At 45.3% G+C, this 23,996-nt stretch overlaps 1 protein-coding gene across 1 annotated transcript in view; it reads left to right on the top strand.

Annotated features, from left to right (window-relative positions):
* Window positions 1-23,996, top strand: part of GABRQ (gamma-aminobutyric acid type A receptor subunit theta) — an 88,260-nt gene that overhangs the window by 26,594 nt on the left and 37,670 nt on the right. Inside the window, exon 3 of the mRNA XM_038416233.2 lies at window positions 5,750-5,817. Coding sequence (XP_038272161.1) covers window positions 5,750-5,817 — 68 coding nt within the window. The remainder of the gene's footprint in view (window positions 1-5,749; window positions 5,818-23,996) is intronic.

Here is a 23,996-nt window from a genome sequence, read left to right as displayed (position 1 = left end):
TGGTATGACCTTTCACAAGGTGCAGCCTGCATTCCACTGGTACAGCTTTGCCAGCCATTTGGGAGTGGGACATGATCCTGATTTGGCCCCAGGCTGTTTCCGGAGCCCCGTGTCAGGCTCCTTGAATCTTGAGCATTTGGAACAAAGATTGTTATTCTGGATAGTTACCCTGAGGAACCTGGGGAGAAACTACTTGTGTCTATGTCCCCTTCAGGGCTAGGCACAGTCTTCTCCTATATATAGGTCCAGTGGCCCCAGACAGGCTGAACACTCTGCCTGAGAAAAGGAGGGGATGGCAAAGAGAAGTAAACCTACCCTTGAGAGTGGGAGCCCATCATGGTCTAAGCCAAACTGGTCTGATTAGAAAGCTAGCCTTTGATGTAGCTACTGAGGGACTCTACCAGACTTGCGCATGGAGGAAGTTCCATAGGCAGGATCCCTGAGCAGAAAATGCCTTGGTCCAATTCAGAACTGTGCTGAAAAATCCTAACCACCAGGTAAAGAAGCACAACATCACATTGTCTCCTTTCTTTTCTGTGCAAGGCTCTAATGCTGTGCAAGACAGCCCAGAGGGCAAAATCCTTCATTCATCTACAGGCCAGTTACAGCACTGGAAGGCCTGTGCTGCCCTATCAACATGTGCTACTTCCTGTCTGAAGGGAGAAGCTTGAGGAGCCAGGGGATGATCAGTCCCATAGGTTCTTCGCTGTGCCTCCCTCAGTGTGAGGTAGATCACGTGCTCTAGGAAATTTAGAAACCAACCAAACTCAGTATTGCCAACCGCACATGTTTGTAAAGCCTGAGCCAGGCCCCCCAAAATCACAAAATTGACTTTAAAAAATCATGAGATTTCAATAAATAATCCAACATGAGTTCTTTTTCATTTGCCTTCTGGTTCCTGAACCTTTCAGGGACACATGTTCAAGCTTTTCTCTGCAACAGTAAGGTCTAGAAACTTTTTTTTTAATGAAATACCAGATTCTCATATAATCACAAGACTCCAGGAGCTGAGGCTTTAAAAAAAATCAAATATTGTGAGAGTCACAATATAATTGTGAGTTTTGGCAATGCTACTAATTTGCTGTCACATAAGTCACTGGATAGCTGTCATAGAGTAAGAATATTTTGTCACTATAAAATCCCTTTTTTGCCAGTTTCATTTGTTCTGGTTTTGCCTTGAATTTTAGTTTTTCAGAGTCTTTTTCTCCCTTCCCCCCAATATAGTTGTCACAGGCAATAAGCTGCTTTTGCTGCAAAACAGCTGAGATTTCTCCACTGATGATGGGAAGTGGGGAATTTTTCCCCTGGAAGCAATTGTGGGGAAATTTGCAATTTGTCCCTGGTAAGGAACTTGGCTATCCTTCATCGTGGAAAAGATGCTACTCACTGGTGAAAAATGGCATCACCTCAATTTCTACCATGTGGATGGAATCCTTTTTCATGTGGAAACATTTCCCCTTATTAAAAATGGCACAGATCAGAGAGCATCATAACATCCACAAATGCCATGAATATTGGGTCTGCCTCCACCACCCAAACTCAAATAAAGTAGGCCAGGGACCTCCCTATTAGCCAAAAAGTGACACAGATAATGTTTTTTTAAAATCCTTTACCATTTGTATTAATCCCACCTGAGATTATGAACATTGGTGGAGCTGTATTTATTGTCCACAATGGATGTCCTTTGTTTATTTTTGTTCTTTTGCACTTCATTCAAAACTTGGACATTGAAGATAGATAGAAGATGAAATGAGCCAATTTACAGTCACATCTGGTGGCTCTAGCAGAGACTGGTCCCCATTGTGCTTGGTGCAGCACAAATATATAGTGAGAAATAGTACCTGCCCTGACAAAATTGAAACCTAAAGAGGTAAGTTCTGAAAAGGCCAGGACAGGAACCCCAGGAACAGAGAAAGTGAAATGACTTCACCATGGCCACACCAGGGATTGACCACAGCTTCCTGAGTAACAGACCGCTGCCCTGCCAACTGGACCTCACTGTCCTTTGCCACCTCACTGACACACCAGCCTCTCCTGGCTTCTTCCATGCCCTAGTGTTGAGGGGAGTAATTTGTTGCCAGACTTTACCAATAGTCCATTACCCTCATACGAGCTCAGCTGTGCTGAATGGTGCACTAAGAGGAGGGCAAGGCAAGGCTGCACTCATTCCCCACCCCACCCCTGCCACTCCCTCATGAGGGGCTGGAGTGAGTGGGTACTTAGCGCTGTGTGCTAGTCTTAAGGTGCAGGTAGCTCGTTCAGGGATGTGAGAGGGATTCTCATTCTCCTGCCTGGGTGTATCATCCACTTCACAATAAGCACCTGAGTAATCCCATAGGGGCAAATTCTGATGTTGAATAATATCTTGGTGTACGAATAGCCAATGGCTTGTCATGTGGGTTAAGGGGCTACTGAACGAAAGCAAGGGTATCAGGATCATATCTTTAGCCACTTTGTAACCCCCTGCTTCTGGCAGCTCCCCTCCACCCCTTGCCCGCTCTGATATGACTCAGGCATGCTTTCCATGCACAGACTTCACACTTGCTTCCCAAACCCCCTAAGAGACAGAACCCGTAAACCTTCATCTTGTATTTTCAAAGGAGGATGCAGGCTTCTTAAACTGTTGGGTCTGCAAGCTGGTGGCCTCAAGCAATTAGTGATGTCTCCCACTTGGCATTCCAGTGACCAGGCTGGATGGTCTTTGCAGCCACTCAGACCGGTGTGAGCCGGAGATCTCTTTGTGATTGAGCAAATAGAAGCTGTGCTAAGCTCAGCTCAGTTGGAAGTGGCACTTTGTGGATCTTAAATCCGTCACTTGTCTTTCTTAGAGCAGGGATTTGGGAGTCAGGAGTCCTGGATTCTATTCATGGCTTTGACACTGAGTCACTGCGTGACCTCAGGCTCTCAGATACCATGGTGATGAGCGTGGCATAAATGCCTAGACAGATAGATTAGATTAGATAGACTTTGTGCGTTTGACAGCTCTTTGTGTAGCATCATTGTCAGTTTGCCCTTATAGTCAGTCAATTTCCTTTGTTGTTTCTGTGGGTCTTTCATGTGGCAACATAAGAGAGAAACATATATATATTTTTAGATGGCAAAAACTTGGTTGTAAAACCACAAAAATTGTCAGTGTGTATGTGGGAGTGGAAGGGGAAGGGGAAGGAAGACGGGGTTCTTGGTGGCAGTAGTAGGACCTTTGGAGGGAGAAGAAGCATAGACTCATAGATTCCATGGCCAGAAGGGACCATTGCGATCATCTAGTCTGACCTCCTGTATAACCCAGGCCAGAGAGCTGCCCACAATAATTCCCAGAGCAGATCTTTTAGAAAAACATCCACGCTTGATTTAAAAATTACCACTGATGGAGAATCCACCATGACCCTTGGTAAATTGTTCCAGTGGTTAATTACTCTCATCATTAAAAATTTACACCTTATTTCCAATCTGAATTTGTCTAGCTTTAGCTTTCAGCCTTTGGATTGTGTTAGACTTTTCTCTGCTAGATTTAAGCAGCATAATCCATTGGATGGCACATAAGACTAGGGACTCAGAAAACCTGGCCATCTATTCCTGGCTTTGCCACACACCTGCTGTGTGACCTTTGGCTACTCTCTGGGCTCTCTCCCACCCTTTGTCTATTTATATGGTAAGCTCTAGGGGCAGGGACTATGTCTTGCTATGCAAATGTATAACCACTAGCACAGTAAGGCCCTGATTTTAGCTGGTGCTCTCATAATAAAAAATAGTGTCAGGAAACTGATAAGAGAATGATTTTTTTTCTTATAAAGCCTTTCCTTGTGCTCCTAATAGCACCTGTGTGATTAAGACTGAAAGGGTTTTAAAAATTCATATGGCTTGTCTCTGCTGAGGCCGGCTACACCTTTCACACTTCACTCAGCTTGAAAGGTGAGGCTGGCAGGTCAGCTCTGTGCTTGCCAACCACGGGCTGGCCAGTTAGTGCCCCCCTGTGGTGTTGATTTTCTGAGTTGGGCAAACATCAGACTGAGAACCCATCCACTCATTTCAGACAAACGGCCATCAGTCTACTGTCTGTATACTTTAAAGTCCAGCACTGCGGCGTGAATGGCTGCTCCCTGCTGCAGAATGTCCAACAAGCTCTCTGAGTCAGTGAAGAAAAAAATATTGCACTGTCTCTTTAAGCAGATTTGCATAGGAGGTCCTAACTACAGTAGTTATTGATTCTGATGTTTTAAGTGTTATTCATATCCCATTAAAGGATAATGTCTAATTTACAGGTATAGGATCTCAGTAACAGTACACCCAATCACAAGCAAGCCTTAAATGACACTACTTTCCTATTTCTGGTAACACACAATTAATACATCATTTCATTTCCAGTTTAGATGGGTCCCCCCCATTTCTAATTATTTTTTTAGTAATTTTGTGATTATCTGTAAATATTTCAGCACTTGGAGCTGCTAATGACTTGAAGGAAAAGTCAGCATGGTGTGTGGCAAAATTTCCTGCCCCTCCTCTTCTGGAATCGTGCAACAAATCACTCAGTAAAACACACACAAGAAGAGGAGATTGATTTCTTAGGGATGGTGCCCACCCAGAGGGGTGTGGATGGAGGTGGAGACTAGAACCCACTAAAACTTTGATCACCTAACAGACAGATGGTCTCCTCTAGCTGGCCACAGTTAGAGTAGCAGGGTCTTTTTTCTCTCTTTAGGCCTAGCTAGTAGCCAGCAACATCACATTTACTCACTTATAGGCACAAATCCATGTGTTAGAAGCATTGTCCTTACAGAGAGCACTAAGGTATTGGGTTAAAGCACTGCAGTTTGAAATCCTGCCATATGGGGTTAGCAGTGTAGAATATAGTAGGACATTTATTTTGTATATGGTAACAAGGGGTTATGTACCAGGGGAAAGGACATTTTTGCAATCCTGGGAAAGTTAGGCTCTTTGTCACACCCCCATTCCATACTTTCCAGTCAGGCTTTGGCTCTTTATCCACAGGTGAGGGTGGCTTGGCCACTGAAGCCTCCTGGGGAAGGGGATATCCCAATTAACCACTTAGTCAGCAAAAACACATCAGAAGGTGTCCACACAGCTCATTGGCCATGAGGGCAGAGCAAGACGGTACCTTGTTGCCAAGCAGATTAAGTTTGACGATGAACTGAAGTGCAGTTCTGCCCGCAGATGTGACTGTGAAAAACGGCATCAGCTTCCTCCACAGGTCTGCTCCCTGTGTGTCCAGAGGCCTGTCTGTGGTCTGCATAACCTACGATTTAAAAATGGTTAGCATTGCAGAGCCGACTCCGCGAAGAGGGAATGAGCTAGAGTCTAGTCCCTCTTGTGCCGCAGCAGCAGGCTTGTTTGCTACATTCCACTTACATGGGCCAATCAGTTGCACCTATGCAAGTCTGTGGCTGAGCGTGGGATGCTACAGGTGTCACTGGGGGCAGCACTGGAAGGCAGTGGGGTTACACAGGTGTCAGTGAGCGCATCATTTGGTCTGCAGAAGTGAATTAGTAGTGATGAAGGAAAGAATCCAGCTTCTCTCTCAGTTCCCAGGGTGAGTTTGCAGGGCGGGCAGTTAGAAAAATCTACCTTTTCTCTAGTAAATTGGGTACTGTTGATGTGGAAAGCCTTTCAACCCAGTGGACTTTGTACCTTCACTTTCCATTGGTAACTTCATTGCCCAGTAAGCTGCACTGCGGCTTGGGGGTAGTGCAACTGGAGCTCTGTACTGTTCTAACCTGGGCCCTTTATGTTTCAGGTAACCCTGTTACAGTGGGAATGAGCATCCATATCTCCAGCATTGACCAGATTTCAGAAGTCAACATGGTAAGTCCAAAAAGAAGCAAAAAGCCCACAAACTTTACCTATTTTCTGGTGAGAGAGAAATCGAAAGCCGTGGCTACTCAGAGTCATTAGAGCGACAGGAGTAATTTTTTTTTGTAAGAGTTTGGGGGCTAACATAGGAGGGGTGGCTAAATTCCAGTGTGTGTAATTAAGTTTGGCTTCCCTGCATTCCTTCTGCAGCTATTCTTCATTTCTCCTACCAAAATGGTGTTGTATTATTGGTGGTGCAGAATGTCTTTCATGTTCCACTCCAGAGGTAGTTGCATTTCTGTGGCAGGTGCGGGATATGCAGAGTAAAGTGATTAAAGTTCTTCCTGGATAAAATGTAAAGTGTTCCTCTGTCATTGCTGTGTATGTAGCAGGAACAAAACAAAGAATGGGGGTGGAGTGGGAGGGGGTCAGGCAAGGGTAAGGATATCTAACATCCCTTCCAAAGGAACGTGTTCCTATCACAGTATGACACTTGTAGTGGTTTTCTTCTGTGTGCCTCACTCCTCATTCCCCCTGATTCATGATTCCAGCAGACCTGTGCCACTGAGAATGCACATGACATTTGCTGTCCAGCTTCAGCCAGATTGCAAGATGATGCTGAAATAAACCTATATTCCAAAATTTGAGGGAACTCTGGCATGTATGTACACCCCATTCTTGATAGTGGATTTTGCCTCTGCAGTGTCTCAGATCATTGGGTGAATGCAAGTAAAACGGCTAGGTTTCTGCTAAAGTTCTACTACCTATATGAACACCTCTATTCTGGCTGGATATCTGTGCAGCACTGAGCCCTGATTTACACTACAGAGTTAGATCAATATAAAGCAGCTTATGTTGACCTAACTCTGCAAGCTTCTACACTAAAATGTAGCTCCCACCGATGTAACTTGCCCACTACACCGACCAAGAGGCATAGTGCATGGGCTGATGTAGTTAGGTCAGTGCAGTGTCAGTATAGACACTGCGTTTTGACATCAGCTGTTGCTGCCTTTCAGAAGCCGTGCCACAGTGCCCCCACGCTGGCAGATAAATTGATGCAGGCGTTCCTGGTGAAGCCAGGCACCGCTGACACAAGGAGCGTAGTGTGGATGTGCAAAACCAATTCAATTACTTTGATGACTGTGCATTGACATAACTTAGATTGACTTAATTTTGTAGAGTAGACTTGCTAAAACTCTGTGAGTTCTTTGCTACTGTCTGTTAGGGCTCTTAGATGGAGAATCTCTGAGAATGGCTGCTGGTTTAATTATATCAAATGCTCCATCAAGAGCATGGCAGGGGACCTTTCCTGGGCATTGTAGACATTTCTGCTAGCCTTTAGTGATTAGACCTCCAAAGAGCAGATGTGTCTGTTTGCTGCTCTTTTCCAGCATCACAGGGCCAGCGGTGGCATTATAAATCAGCATGTGTCCAATGACTGCTGCTTCAAACACTTGCCTTATGGTAAAAAAAAAAAAAGGAGTACTTGTGGCACCTTAGAGACTAACAAATGTATTTGATGCCACAAGTCCTCCTTTTCTTTTTGCGGATACAGACTAACACGGCTGCTACTCTGAAACTTGCCTTATGGTGTTTCAGAAACTGTCTGGAAACAAGAATATGCTGCCAGAGATGAAGATGCCTGTGCTGAGATGGGCTGGGCGGGTTTAACATCAGACTAATGGGTTGGTGCGTCTCTCCCTGTTCAGGAAAGAGATTCCTGACCCCAGATGAGCTGATCCGGGGGGGGGGGGGGTCAATAGAGTGAATGTGGGAGGCATGTATCTCCCCCATGTTTTCTTCTCCACATGCTGGAATTTGGAACTGGTGACTGTCTAGCAATGGGATGGCTGAGCATCCAGGCCTGTGGGCATTCAACAGAGGACAACTAATTGCTGAGTTAGGAGGAAAAAGGCCCCTCTTTCTGCCCTGAGGTCACCCCCAGGAAGCTTTTCTTCTGGATCTGCTGCTTTTGAAAGGCTGTGTTTGGTGGAAGGGTGAAGGAGACATTCATTGGAGGTTGTTCTTTTGTTCTCTCAGTCTGAACTATGTAGAAGAACCCCAGCCTTACCTAGAGCTCCCTGGCCAGTGAAAAGAATTAAAACCTTTGTGTCCCAATGCTCCTATCCTGTTTCTCTGTGTCCGGACACTCCTGTCTGATTGCAGTGCCCACCAGTGCTTCTGCTCTTGGTTTGTGTGTGGGAGGTGGGATTTTTAGAAGTAGAGGGGGGACACTTTTGTTTCAAATCTTCTCTATACTTGGAACAGTTTGGGCCAAATTCAGCTCTGTTGAGTTGAGTGGGAATTGCACTCATCTGCATCAGGGCTGAATTTAGCTCATGGTGTGTCCATGTTCTAAGATGAAACGATTTGCATTGCAAGTTCTTGCACAGTAAAGCCTTGGAGTGCTGCATTGAGGTCTGAGTTTTCCATGGATCTGTCTAGGACAGGTTAGATTTCCCTGCAGTTCAACCCTCAGCCTTCCAAGTGGCACATACGCTTTTCATTGCACTTCTAACAGCTTGTCTTGTGGGACAAACTCACAATTCTAGTATAGATTTCTGACCCCCAATACTGTAGTATCTGAGCACCTCACAGTCTTTAATGTATGTCTCCTCACAACCCTCCTGTGAGATAGGGATGGTACTATCACCCCACTGTTAGGTGGGGAATGGAGGCACTGAAAGTTAGGCGCCAAAGTGCCTTTGAGAATCTGGGCCTGCATGATTTGCCCTACATCTATGGCAGGAAATTGAATCTAGGCCTTCTGCATCTGGATCACTGGACCATTCTTTCTCCCACTGTGCTAACACCACTCCTCAACCCGATGCAGTCATCCTGCCAAATACAGTCAGCTCAGCCCACTCCTGGAGAGCAGGCCTTCCACCCCTGTGCCATGTCTGTAGCGTCTCCACTGGCAGACTGGCACTGATCACATCTGTGCTGAGTCCACATGAGAGGGCTCTCCACCTATCCATGCTGGCTATGGCCGGTCCATACCAGGATGGATGGGGGCTGTCTGCTTCCCACCTTGGGTACATTGAGCCCTTCTTAGGAGAACTGTCCTACCTGCCTTGATGGGTATGTTGTGTCCTCGCTGGAGGGGCATTTCTCTCTCCCATGCAGGGTGTGATAGGATCTGACTCCTGCCCATTCCGCGTAGCTCATGTGCTGTGTCCTAGGAGTGTGTCCTGCCTGCCTGTACATGATATTCTGCAGGACTGGTCTCCTACCTGTGCCTGATGAACGACTCAGACTCTCTTCTCAGAGTGTGGCTTTCTCCTGTGACTTCTCCATATGTGTGTATGGAGGAGGGGGACCTTTGCTGAGAAATGTTGTGTCTGTCCATGCTGGGGATGCCTGGTTCTGCTGGGGAAGCTCACTGGCAGAGATTTCTTCCCCCCTGTGCTGGCTCTATAAGACTCACTGGACTGACGTTCTTCCAAGCTGTGACTATTATGTCACGTTCTCAATGTGGGAGCTTTCTCCCTGGCTATGCTGGGGGCTCAGGTTCTTATTGGGTTTAGTGTGGTACCCTTGACTGACACACTAAGTATGCTCAGTAAGGAGATGGTCTGGTCCAGTGGGCAGGGCACCAGAAGTCCAGGGTGTTACGCCTGTCTCTGCCACCCACCGGCAGAGTAACCTTGGTCAAGTCACTTTCCTGAGCCACTGTTTTCCCCTCCCACCCTTTGGCTTGTCAATTTGGACTATAAGCGGGGTGGGCAGCATCTCTTGGATACATATCTGTAAAGGGTCTGGCATGATGGGATCCTAATTGACATGAGGACCTTGAAGTGCCACTGTAACTTAAAGAATGAGAAGGGGAGAGGCAGCTCTAAAAGGGGTTGAAGACTGGAGCTGTCTTAACAAGAAAACATTAAGGGAGCCAGGGGTAGTTTTATTCCCTGTGTGATGTGAGCTTCTGCACTGAGCAGGTTTTGACTTCTTGCTCTCCGCGCTGGGTAGCAAATCCCCCTGGGGAAAGATCAGTGTCTCACCCTGGGTTCGGGTACAAGGATATCTGCAAGAAAAACAAGGCATTTCTCAGGACACTGAGATCAGGAAATAACTGTTCAAGGAATAAATTAAAGGTGCACAAGCGGGACTCGGTTGCCATGGAAACCAGATAGCTTCTATTGTTACACAACGAGCGCTGTTCATTACTGCCCCTTGTAGGATAATTAATTAATCCCCAAATATCCCTTTCTGGCACAATGGGTGCTGCTGCTGTGATCAAAGTGCCCCCTCACCTGCCAGGTCCCTTTGCTGTGTTTACCCTCTCTTGGGGCTGCAGGTTGCGGCAGACCGGGCACAGAGTGAAATAAATACTGGAGGTTACTGGTGGTAAATACTGGAGGTTACTGGATGCTGTGCTGTATTACACAAGAAGTTAGATTTCATTGAGATTCCAGCCAGATACAATGCTGCAAGATAATGCAGCTCTTTCCTACAGCGATACAGTAGTTTTCTGAGTGTTGTAATACAGAGGAGATGATGCAGTAATATCTCAGAATGGGGGTGGAGTTTCCTATGTGCTCTAATGTAGCAGAGGCAATGCAGTTGTGTCTCAGGGTTGGAGGCTCCCAGGTGCTGATTTGATAGAGCAGATGAAGTTGTGTGTTGATGCTGGAGGTTCCTAGATGCTGTGCTATATTGTAGCAGAAGTGATGGAGTCATGCCTTAGTGCAAGAGGTGCTTGGATGTAGTGCTGGAATTGTAATGTCTTCTCAGTGACATTATAATTAAAGGGCACTTCTCTGAAAAATGACTGTGGAAAAAATAACCCCTTCCTGCTCACCAGAACTGCTCCCTGCATGTATTCAGACTCCTATCTTCTGACTTTACTCACCAAAGTAATGTTTTATTCCTACATACTCCCCCTAGCCATGAAGAGCCAACTCTGCTAAGGCTGAGCAGGAGCTTATTCTGCCTTCTTCTTCGTTTAACAGGATAGTTTGCTAAGTTCCAACCATTTACACTGATGTAAACACCGGTCCTGGATTCCATGTGCCAAACCAGGCAGGTATTGATTAAGGTTCTGCCAGCCAAATGCAGCCTTCATTACAGGTGACAATGCAAAGGAAAGAGTCTAGTTTGACCCCTCTCAGATCTCCAGATGGATTTGCAAGGCTGAAAAATAAAATCATATAAAATTACCACACTTGATCTAGAAATCATTGAAAACAGAGCTGGGCAAATAATGGAAACCCAGTGCCTGTGAATATTGATAAAGGAAATTTGCTCTATAAATTATCTGCCAGATGTTATCCAACCAGCTGTGACTAAGAGACAATGAACATGGAGCTCAATAATGCCATTTCTGTGGAGTCATTTTGTGGAGTATGGCAGAAGTGTAATATGGCATTAGGAAACCTAGAAATTGCCAGACTGGATCAGTCCATGAGTCCATTTAGTCTGCTATCATCTGATAGTGGCCAGTACCAGCTGCTTCAGAGGGATTTGGAAAAACCCTAAGTCAACAGTTATGGAATAATCTATCTATGGTAGAATTTCTCTCCTAACTCCCATCAGTTAGAGGCTGGCGCTAGCTCTTTCTCTGAAGGTTACTTTTGGAGATGAAATTCCTCCCACGTGTTCTCATGCTGCAGTTCAGTTAATCAGGAAGTTAATAAAAATCCCTTCAGCCATTCATATGTTATCTGAACATGGGAGTCGGTAAGGGTGGGAACCCCAAACCAGCTGTCAGTGCTTAAAAAAAGAAAATACAGTTACCAATGTGACTTTTCTACTGGATCTCCTGCTCTGAAGTATACAAAAATGTGAAGCTTAATGTTACAACAAACCCAAAAAGCAATATATAAACACCATGGACAGCACTGTTTCTGTATTCAGCTGCTTTCCCTGTATTGCATCTTCTTGTGGCTCCCATAATTTATTCATCCCAGGATGCACTCCTACATCTGCAATATCATTGTTTGAGTTTTTGTTATACCATTAGCTTTAAAATTTTATAAACCTTGATGCAGGTGACAAATTGAAAAGTTACAGGAGGGTTATTGTTGCAGGGGAAAGGGTCAGGATGGAGCTTCCTTGTGGAAAAATTTCCCAGCGATGTGCATGAAGATGGTGCGATGTATAGGATATTTATAGTACATTTGCTTGATGGAGGTGTGCAGTAAAATCAATTAGAATGTAGGAGGGGCAAGGTGCCATGCAGGACTGAACCTGAAGGCAGGGAATATGGTCTGACTGCCTTCTCTTATAACTGCTCAATGCTACACTCCGCTATCTGTGTGCATGTTCATGAGAGCGACTGCATCGCGGAAGGCACACTGCGCTACGTTGATCTGAATTAAGGAAGTTAACATATTGTGCCTGCTATTTTCCAAGCTGTAGAAACTTATTTGAAAGCCACATTTCTTCCTATGAGGCAAAGGCAACAATCTCTATGCAGGCAATATGCAGCGCGTGCCCAGTGCAAGTTATAAACAGAGCTGCTTTTGAGCTAACTGAGTGCACAATACTGAGCCTTATTTTAACGTGGGAGATGAAGGTGCACACGGAACATGAGGGTTCTCAGGACCTTGAAGGACCAGGCCTACAGTTTCTTGATCCTTCACAAACAGGGATAATCCTTTATCTTTAGTATGAGTTATCTGTCTATCTCTATTTCAAATGTGCCTTTCTCTGTGGTAGCATCTGCCCACATTAAGCTTGGGAGTATTTTGTATTCTCACTGGAATGTGCATATACACTTGCTCTTTGTTTTTTTATTATTATTATTTATTATTATTTTCACTTTAACTTTTGTGTGTGGGTTACTGCTGATGTGCCGGATGAGCCTGGGGAGATGTTGACGCTATAAGGAGTGGAGCTATTAGACTCCATAGCTGAGAGGTATTTGATCCATGCACAAAAAGCCAATTGCATGGGCTCAGTCCTATGGCCAGGCAGGAGCCAGGATTTCATCTTCTATATTTAAAGTTACCAATGACAGAAAACACCATCATTGCTACAAGGATTCACCAATGGTAGTGATGACCTAACGAAGATTGAGAGTCTACAGTTCCCTCTGTCCTTTTCAAAGATATAGTTATGGGGTTTTTATTCACCTCTTTAACTCTTAAAATAGGTTTTCCTCCAGAAAAGCCCAACTAGGGAAATTACATGCAGTAATTTACTAGAAGTAATGTGAGTTAGTCTCTCTGTTCACTGCTTCTTGATGCCCAAAGGTTTTAGAACATAGAGGAGATGAAGCATTTATGTCTTGGTGTTGGAATTTTTTAGTGGTCTACTATCTTATTCCAGGATACAAGTGTTCTCATAGCATTCAGGAATTTCTAGCACTGTGACATGACTGCATTACCTGCAATATATTACAGCACAGCATTTGGGAATTTCTTGCCCGGAATATTAAGCATTCTGCTGTAGTATAATGCAGTCGTATGCTAGAAGTTATGAGCTGTAATATACTGCAGGTGATGCAGTCATGTCACAGTGCTGCAGGTTCCTGAATATGGTAGTGTTGCAATATAGCAGATGCAATATACTGCCCTATCTTGGTGCTGGGGAGGGATTCAAGGTAGCTGGCTTGTGACATAACAGAGGTGATGCGGATATGTCTCTGGGGAATTCCCAGATGCTGTGCTGTGATACAGCAGAGGTAGTGCTGGGGGTTACCAGATGCAGAGATGTAATGGGATATTGCAGACATATCTCAGTGCTGGGGGTTTCCAGACACTGTGCTGTAATATAATGCATCACAGCTGGTATTTCTCTTTGCTTTCTACTGCCAAAGAGCTCACTGTAGTACAGCTTAGGTCATGTAGTTATTGTCACTGGTTCAAGTTCTTCAGTGCCATGCTGTAATTTACTGTTTGCTTGTGGACGTTTACTTGTGAAGCCAAACAGTGGCTATTTTGCATACATGTAGCCATACCTCTCCCAAAAGAGAGGGCTGACAGAGAATGAAAAGGCTGATCCTGAACAAAGCTTGCTTCCTTACACAGTTGTCAATCCTGCATGCTACACCATCACGAGCACAGCATGCTTACACTCCTGCCATCATTCTCGCATCTCAGTTTATTTTGCTTCTTCTGTACTATGATGACTAATTAAACATCCCCAGCTCTTATCTTCTCCAGCAGTAGGGAGCAGCCGGAGCATGGTGGATAACATCAACAGGGCCACCTGACTACTAGGAGAAATGGGATCTATATGTTTTCCCCAAACCAAAAGGAAGGTTGGAGAAATAGGAGGTGGGGAAAACATTCAACTGATTTCTAGACATAGCATCTTAGTGCAGTCTGCCAGGGATCAGAGCATCTTTCTTCAGCATGAGTGCAGTCTTAAAAGCTAAGGGCTAGATGCTGATACCGTTAATCACATCGAATCATAGGTGCTGGAACTAGGGGTGTGTGTGTGGGAGACAGCTGCCGCACCCCTGGCTTGAAGTGGATTCCATCATATATAGGGTTTACAGTTTGGTTCAATGGCTCTCAGCATCCCCACTATACAAATTGTTCCAGCACCCCTGTATTGAATAGTGCCTTACTCTACTAACAATGATTTCAATGAGCCTTCTCATGGAGTAAGGTACTACACAATGTGAGAAAAGAATCTGGCCCAATGAATGCAACGTAAGTCCATTGTTGGAGCAATGTGGAGGAAGCTCAGGTTTGAACAAACACCATGACTAAATTGCCTTGTCCACTCTGGGACGGGTGATCCTTCTGTACTAGAGTTAGAGTCTTGTGTGGATGGAGCAGGGCGATAGTGCTCTCATTATTAATAAAGCGAACAGTTGTGCGGCATTCTGTAGTGCTCCTAATTCACTGGTCTGAAATTGATTATCACACACAAATGTTGATTACATAGAGACGCCTCTGGTTTAGAAATTGGAAAATAGGTCAGTGTTACTGAATGATTAGAGAGACCAAGCTGGCATTTCCATATTCCTGACCATTTGAAAAAGGCAGAAAAAGAGTTGGTTATCTGTAACAGATTTTCAGAGTAAATCAACTCAATTTCCAGACCCATGCCAAGAGTCTTTTTCCTTCTGTATTTCTGTTTTCTTCTCTTTCATTTCTTTAATTATTGTTCATCTACTTGTCTGTCTAATCCCCAGGTTCTTACACAATACCCATCACCATAGTACCTATGTAATACTGCTCAGATATTGTCCTCCTGTGTCTCTTCAGATTCCTCCAAATGTCGAACATTTTGGTTTGGCTAAAGGAAGCACCCACAAAGTTTGGATGCTTTATCTGAACATCGTGGGTATGCAAAATTAAGGGTTTGGCTTTAATGTCATTGGGAGTTGCAGGTGGTCCATATTCCTCATGATCCCATGGTCACGCTCTTAGACTGGAATTCTGTCATGGGCAGTGCAATATTTTGTTCCTTATGCATGTGATCCCAGCTAGAACCAGGAAAAACAAACTTGTGTGAAAATGTAAAGCAACAGGGCTGAAAGTTACCAGAACTTTTCTGAAGTCCTTAATAAGTTGGTTCATATTCTGGACAAGACTTCAGGGGAGAATCATATTTTACTCAAAATGGCGCTTATACTCTACATCATGAGTCACAAATAGGTATCTCCCCATGTTCAGTCCTTAGTGGATCACAGGAGACATTTCAAAGAAAAAAACGTGTGGCCCTTTATTTTTCTCTGAATTGGAAATTCATCACACCTTTTGCTTCTCTGCATCCTGCAGGAATTTATTGCAAAAAGCAAAGATTGGTATTGGGATTAGTATATGATTATAGAGTTATACATGTGCATGAACACAGAGAAGGATATGGCCCAACAATCTTAAAATATAAACCAGAGAAAGCACAGTACAACAATTCAAGTGAATGAAAGCATGAATCAATGGTAAAGGGACCATGGTAGGAAATAGGAAATATGCCTGGAAGAAGAACTGGGCTTGGAAGAGGAGAGGGAGACAAGAAGTCGGGTACTGGTCTAAGTATAAGAAGCTGCTTGAATGGATGCACTAAGCCAAGAGTGGGGCATGGTGACCAAGGGCTGTTGGTGAGGAAGGGACAAAAAATGCATTGTCAGCCACTACCATCCTGGCTCTCTGCAGCATCCCCTCTCGGAGGATGATCTGAGAACTGGAGAAAAGGATCAGTACTTTTACAGTAGCAGCTGGATTTCAAAGGGTCCTAGAGAGACTGAGCACACCAAGTTAGGGGTGGTATTGCCTTATTCCCAATAGAAAACCATGCAGCTTCTCTCTGCGAGCTGCTGAGTATCCGGAGCTTTAAATCAGGGTTTCCATTGCTCTTTGACTAGCTGTGCCTCCTTTGCTCAAAGTTTAAGCAAAGGGGAAACCCCTCTGGAAGATGCACAAATCTGGCTCCTTGCCCCCTTTCCTGTGGGTGAGCTCCACATGCCTCTTTAGGGCTGAGCAAGGAACAGTTTTGTATTAGACTCAGAGTAAACATCTGCCCACCACCACCTCCACACTGGAAACACTGATAACTCTGGTATGAGAATATAGCCTCTGTGCCCTGCTCCCAGTTCTAACCCCCAGAAATAGCCAGGGATACCTACCAAACTATGGATACCTGGTAGAGGAGAAGCCTGGTACAGGACTTAGTTAGCTATGGAGCATATCAGATGATTCCACTCCATCGCATAGAACTGAAATTCCTATAGCAACAGTGCCAGCTTCATCACCTGGGCCATCAAGACCCAGGCATGTCTGCCTGGAGTAGGGCTGCAGCTGCACAAGAGACATGGAATCCTAAAGACAGCTGGTACAGTACCAAAATGGGTAAGATTGGCCTGGGAAAGGGGCACTGTTTCAGCACCCCTGCCAGGCAGACACCTCCCGCCAGGTACTAGGAGACCTGGCTGTCCTCCCACCAGAGGAGAGTTACAGAAGTCCCACCAATGCCTTCCCCTGGGGTGGGGGCCCACACCCTCCTGTGAAACTGCTTCCATCCTCCCACATCCCTGGAAGTGAATGTGGCCAAAGATTCTCTATCCCCAGTGGGGTATCTTAATGCTCTCCATGTTACAAGAAAGCTCTGTCTGTATATATGTAAATAGTTAATGGAGAAGGTTCTCAAGAACTTGTAGCACCATTCCCAAGTTGTGTAGGCCCAATAAAATGTTGCTCACTTCAAATGGCGTCCTCCGTTCATCTCTTTGCCTGGAGCTCTTAGCATTAAGCACTAGCTTTGAAAACCCCCAGGTCGCCTGGAACCACAAGTCCAACCCCTGGTAGGATTGAGTCAGCCCTTGTTCATTCCAGTGCTGATAACCAGGAGTTCCATGCATCTTCCTAGTATGGTGGCCTCCCAAGTGAGAGCATCCTGAGTTCACATTAAACTATCCCCTGATCCTCAGAGTGAGAGTTTACCTAGGATTCCTTAGCCAAGATTTTTCTTCCTCACACTATGTGCTGAAGCCAGCTGCGTTTTGGGAGTGCTATAGTATAGAGATAAATGCTTTGGGATAAATGTTGCTATATAAAATATTACAACTATCTATCTGCTTCTGTACAAAATGGCTCATCTTTAGATCAGCACATACTGCAGTATTTTATAGTAACAGTACAAACTACTGCAGTTCACAATAGCATATTCCTACAGTATTTGGAAACGTTGCAGAGTACTGTACGTACCTGGGTCAAAAGCTTATAGTAGCTTCTCAGTTTGTTCTCAGTCCTTAGACAGGCAAAACTCTGAATGCCTTTTTATTGAAAAAACTATATTCTAAAGCAGTGCTCCACATCTCTACCTCTTTCAATAACAGTGCTGCAGTGTATTGAAGGAATACTGTAGAATGCTCAAATATTTTCGTGACGTTGGTGAAAGTTTCATCTGGATATGGACTGCCTGAAAATTGATTGAGATCTCCAGGCTCTGGCCTCTAGACGTCCCAGGATATATACATTGAAAGCATGCAGCTATGGAGTGTGGGTGTGGGTATGTGCACGAGCCTCTCAATATAGAAACCAGATCTGAATCCAAACGTGTGGGGGGGGGGGTTGCAATTTGAATATGTAAATAAATAAGGATATATATAGCTCTATACATTATGTACATGCTAAGTGATGATGGCAGATAAAAACCTTGCTTCTTCCAAAGGCTGGAACAAGGCTCCCTGTATATTCCCATGATTCCCAGACCCCCTCCCTTCTGCTATCACATTTGCAGGCCTCTGGAGGAGGGGGCGTAGTTGACATTCTGAGTCTGTGCTATCTTGCTAGGCAACAGAGAAGAATGACTGTTCAAGTCAGAAGAATGGTAGGAAAGGGAGAGGAACTAATGAGATGTTGGAGGTCCAGACAGGCCCTCCGGTCAGATAAAAGGAATCAAGACAAAATGGGTTGCGGGATAGCGTGCATGTGTGTCTGTGTGCAGAACAGGGATTAGGCAAACCCTGCTGCTCTGCTCTGAGCAGTGATCCCAGGAAGCGCCCACAGATTAAAGGGGAGACCCTCGGCTTACAGGCCAGATTCTCAGTCCCTCCCAAGTCCCCCTTGAGGCAGCAAAAGAGGAGAATCTTTAAGAGGGGTAGGGCTGCCCTGTACTGCTTATCACTGGCTTTGGGGGACAGTTGGGCAAGAGAGTGCCCCTCTTGTATTCTCCCCCCATCAGGAATATGTTGCATTTGAGCCAGTGTCCAGAAACTGCCCAACTCAGAGCAGCCATTATGGGTCCCAGTTGCATAGGAGTTGGGGAACATGGCTCACGCAGGCTCAGCAACTCGCAGGCTTGACCCCATTTCCTCTTCCAGCTGCAGGGGAGAAAACAATTTGCCACCACCTTGGGCTCCCCGTAGCAGGACTGGAAGGGGAAATGTGTTGTGTCCTGGTTTCCCCTACTCCTACTCTTGTTTAGAGCCTGTCTAGGCACATATTTGGCCTCCTTTGGTGCACACACATGGATGTTTTACCCTCACCGTACCTTCCGGAGGTAGAGAATGATCCTTTTTCCTATTTTACAGATGGAGAACTGAGGTATAGAGGTTTGCACTGTGTCAGAGCAGGGAATTAAACCCAGATCTTCTCAGTCCCAGGCCCATACTTTAACTACAAAGGCCATTCTCCCTCTTGTCCATCTGTCTGCATGATCACAATGGTGGACCTGCGTGAAGCGGGTCAGTCTGGGAGCAACAGGGCATAGCATTCTTCTGTGACAACCCCTCCTTTAATTGCAGCACTGTGCCCATTGGCAGCTCCTGCTCCTATCCCTCCACAGGCTTTTGTCCCCTCTCAGTATTGTCAGTTGTATCAAAGACCTCGGAAAAATTACACAGCGCCTTTGGGTATTTTTATTATCTGGATACTTTATTTACCGAGTTCGCATGGGCTCTTTGCCAATAACTTTGAGCCAACTCTGCAAATATAATTCCCTGGCTCTGGGATTGTTGGTCCTGAGCACTGCAGAGAGCACTTGCTCACCACGGACGGGCACTGCAGATCGGTATCTCTTCCTTCAGCTTGGAGTTGCATTCAGCTGCCCATAAATTCAAAGCATTTGACACCTGCCTGTGGACTTTCTGGGCTTGCTGAAATCTCCATTTTTTTGCATGCACAATGTACTAAGCCAGGAGAATCAGGGAGATCCTCATATGGATCTAACCTAAGTGCTATTGTCAGTCATTCACCTTACACCTGTCAGTGATACTTATGAAGCTTATGTGCATCTGAAGAAGTGGTTTTTTACCCATGAAAGCTTATGCCCAAATAAATCTGTTAGTCTTTAAGGTGCCACCAGGCTCCTTGTTCCTTATGAAGCTGAAACTTGAATTGCTCAGCTGGGAGGAGGGTACCACAGGTCATATTTTGCACTCATTTATGCTCAGGTAAATCTGGAGTGGTTCCGTTGGCTTTAATAGAGATTCTCAGGGTTGACACTGGTGCAACTGAGAGCAGAATCTGGTCCACAATTAGAACCCGAGATAGACTATACCTATGATGTCATGCCATTATCTTACCAATCCTTCTGACAATGCAGAATGTTCTCTAGAATATATTCTGCAGTGCAGAGTCCAGCCTAGCTTTAAGAGGCTTGATTCTCAAAAATAAGCATATACTACTGAGTTTGCTGACTTTGTGGGTATGCAAGGTGTTTGTACATATAGGGGGCCAGTTAGATGCATAACTGGAGTTGTTTGCACATGCAGCTCATTATATTTGTAAGTGCAAACTGGGCACACACAATTGCGTGGGCTTGCCGAAGAAAACCAGGCCCTAAATTTATCAAGCAACAGGGTTTCCATCACTTCTCTTGGCAGACTCTTCCATGGTCCAATGGATGTTACCATTGGGAGTATGTCCTGCTATTCACCCAACATTTTTCCTGTCCTTAATTTTATCTCATTATACCCTTGCATCCCAAGCCATCCTAAATAGTCCCTCTCTATGTTCAGACCCAACAGATCCTTACACAATCTTAGAACCTTCCTTGGTATTCATTTAGTAAAACTATGCTGTGCATAGCTAGTTATTTTAATCATCCTGCGTACTGTACACCAGTCCTTTCACCCCATTAATCAGTTTTGTTGTTTTTCCCTTGGACCCTCCTGTTTGTTAATGTCCTTCTAGTATCTTCCTGAATTGTCTCATCATCCTGTTCCTCTCCCCTCCTTTAAATCTCTCCTGAAAACACACGATAGGGACATTATCTGTAGAGCACCAGGCACATTCCTATTGCTGTAGAAATTCTAATGGTTTTGGTGTGCAGAACTGTGTGTGCAGGATTCCACTGTACACCCCAAGCAGAGAAGTACTATCACCACCCTGATGTGTGACATGATACCACTACCTATGCAGCCCAAACTGCATCGTCCTTTTGGACTGCCACAGTGAATTACAAGTTCTATTTAATTTTCTGCCAAGGAGGAAAAAATAGCCTCCAATGTGTATTATATACACTTACCACTTGTCTATAGATCCAAGGACACCAAAGTGCTTTATGAAGGTGAGTTGATATCATTATCTCCATGTTATAGAGCAGGGGCAGGAGGCAATGAGGCATATGTAAGGTGCCCCAGGACACCCAGCGAGTTAGCAGTGGATGAGCTGGGAATAAATTTCAGGGATAAACTTTTCAAAACATCTTAGAGTATGTCTACACTGCAAAACAAAGAAACCCCTTCGCAGTGACTCTTACAGACTCAGGCTCACCATATGGCCTGGGGAGGGGCATGGATCTCTGAGCCCAAGCCGGCATGTCTACAGAGCTATTTTTAGCACTGTAGCATGAGCCCTGCGAGCCCGAGGCTATAGACTTGGGCTCTGGGACTCGTTGCAGTGTAGACTTACCCTGTGTGACTTAAGCCGAGGTCCAGATCCCCAAAGGAAGTTAGGTGCCTAACGCCCATTGATTTCAATGGAAGGTAGGTGCCTTAATACCTATGAGGATCTAGGTCCTATGCCATAAGTATCATGCTTCTGAATATTTTACTCCAAATCTCTTGGGTTTTATTTCCGTGTTCTTTCCATTGGGCCATGCATACAGAGACAACTCCACAACATTTCCTCTGCAATGGAGAGGTGCAACTGGATTTATGTATTTAAGATCCTTGAAAAGATCTCTAGAGGGATCTTTTTATACCCTAAAGCAAACATGCTAGGGGGAAAAATGCACCAGGAATGTCCATTCAGAAAAGACATTTTCCTTCCCTGCCATATTGCTGGGCACAGCAGCACAGTGATGGGCCAAGAGGAGGTAGCCTTGTTCAGAATCCTCCTGCTATAAAATCAGGACATTTGCTTCTTGCTTGCTGCGACTGCTGCTGCTGGCTCATTTCAAGAAAGTGACTGCGAGGCAAAATTCAATTGGTGACTGCATGCCTCATGAGAGGCAGTGATGTTTGCTCTTTGGATGGGGCCATGTAGGAAAACCCCAAAGTTATCCTGTGCCCTGGTAGGATCCCACATTCTCTCCTCCCCCATCATCATAAGAGAGGCTGTAGAGAACCAGTAGCTGTGCCGGTCACACTTTAAGTGTCTCATATTCAGAGTTAATTGAGATTTAACAGGAGAGTTGTTGCATGTTAATTAAATACAAAGTGATTATTAAAAACATATTTTTTGAGGTTTAACAGCTGTGTAATAAGAGACGTGTCTGTTACGTATACAGCAGGCCATTGGCAACTGCGAATTAGAGAAAAATTGAGGGGTTCTGGTGTGCCGTAAACCTGGAGAGGAAAACTCTGGAGAATGGGCTGGATTGTAAACACCAAGATGTGTTCATATCCATGGCAACAAGTGTATAGTGGACAGAGATACCATAGGCTAGGTCAGCAGCTGCATTGGATATCAGCTTGGTACAGCTCTGTTAGGGGAAACTAAGACAGAGGTGCGGGGAGAGAAATTAAATGGTTTAATCAAGGTTCTCCCATGCAAACATGGTAGGGGTTGGTCTGTTGGGTCTGAAGAGTTGGGTAAGGCCCTTTACAAGCATAAGATGCACTCAAAGCCTCCTGGGAGATCTGTGGAAATGAGATCCCCACACTGATAGGGTGGGAGAACTCTCTCACCGCCTGGCCTATTGTTGAGCCGCCCAGGGCTTTTTTATGGCCCTGAATGTGGAGGCAGTTCAGAGCTACACTGCCACAGCAGCAGCGCTGGGAAGGACTGTGCCTTCAGCCTGGCAGGTGGTGGGTGGGGATCACATTGAACCATCCCGTCAGGTGGCTCAGCATACCCCACTCTTTGCATTCAGCCAGCTCTGTGAGCCAGTGCTGAGGGGAATCACACAGAAACCGGTTTGCGTGGTTGAGCTTCAGGTAGATCATGTACCATAAGTGATGGTTCTGGGAAGCACGCTCTATGGGCGAGGCCACCATTACGTACAGATTCACATTACATAGGCTGTTCCTCTCCCATTCCCACTCCAGTGTTGGCTGCTTCTCCTTTTGTCTTGTGAGTTTCTAGTTTGACAGGGGGCTAAAGCAGGAGCCACTCGGTGCTGCCCTCTGGTCAGATGTATCCTCCAAGGGCTGAGCCAAGAGAGGGCAGGGGATAGAAAGTCAGTTCCATTAGGGCACCTTCTCTTGGTTCATGCCAGTCCTGTTGGTATAGCGCCCCGGGTGCTGGGGTAGTAGTGGGGAGGAGGGCGAGACACAGTGAATTTTTATACTCAAAGCCCCAGTGCGGGATATGGCTGATTTATCTGTCCCATGCACTGGACACATGTACAGCAATTACAAACCTGCAGATTAAAACAAACCTAGACTGACAACAAATCAATGAGGGAAGTTCTCTAGGAAAACTACTCCCCAGGCGACATAAGAAACTCAAGCCCCTCAAAGCAAAGCCCTGTTGCACAGAGAGGCCTCACGGCATGGCCTGGAGATTGGTCAATTCCCATCCCCTTGGAACAATGTTGGAAATGGATTCCAGAGTCCAAGGGGCTTGCCCCAAGACTGACCCTCACCCCAGCATTCAAATTGAGAGAGAGACAGATGGCCAAGCTCATCTCAGCTGTTGGGCTAAGCTGAGGGAGAGGGGCAGTCTCTAAAGTAGCAGTGCCTGAACCATGCAGGACTTTATAGGTCATAATCAACTCCCAGACTTGCATCGGGAAAAAAATTAGAAGTCAGTGCAGTCTACACAGATGTGAGCAAATCCCTCTGAGAAGTACTGCCTCCATCTGCCCTAACTGAAGCTGATGAGTAATTTTGTAGGACATGAAGAGCTGAAAAAACCCTCGTCCTGCCTCTGCTATGTCAGAGTAACCGGTGCTGTTCCTGGCTTTCAGAACAAAGAAGTGCTTAAAGTGGGCCAGGAAGGCCACAGGCTCGGCGAAAAAAAATAAAAATTGAGCCAGGTCACTGTGGGGTGCACTTAAATTACTGTCCTACCAAAGACGCTGCTCCCAGATCATGACAGCTCCCCCCAACTCCAGGCCCACCTTTTTCAGACCACTGTAAGCACTGGCATAAAGCACTTGGCTAGTCCAGAACCTCTTTTTCATTGTATCCAGAATGAAGCAAATAACCCCTTGGGGGGCTAAACTGGATTCCTTGTTTAGCAAACTCACATAAAAACTGCCACCGTCTTACTTTCCCTCTGTCTCCCAGTGTCCTCTCATAAATATCACTCATTCCTGCTCTAGTCAGCTGGCTGTAGACATAACCCATTCTTCCCTTAAAAACAAGAATTAACATTACATCCAACTGAGGAATATTTTGTCCTTTAGGTTCTCTCTCAGAAATGACAGGAATAAAAGCTGGTGTCTCATTATTGAAGCCA

The sequence above is a fragment of the Dermochelys coriacea genome, chromosome 9 (assembly GCF_009764565.3).
Source record: "Dermochelys coriacea isolate rDerCor1 chromosome 9, rDerCor1.pri.v4, whole genome shotgun sequence".
NCBI classification, from domain to species: domain Eukaryota; kingdom Metazoa; phylum Chordata; order Testudines; family Dermochelyidae; genus Dermochelys; species Dermochelys coriacea.
Note: the sequence above shows the minus strand (reverse complement) of the source record. Positions and strands in the feature narration are given on the sequence as shown.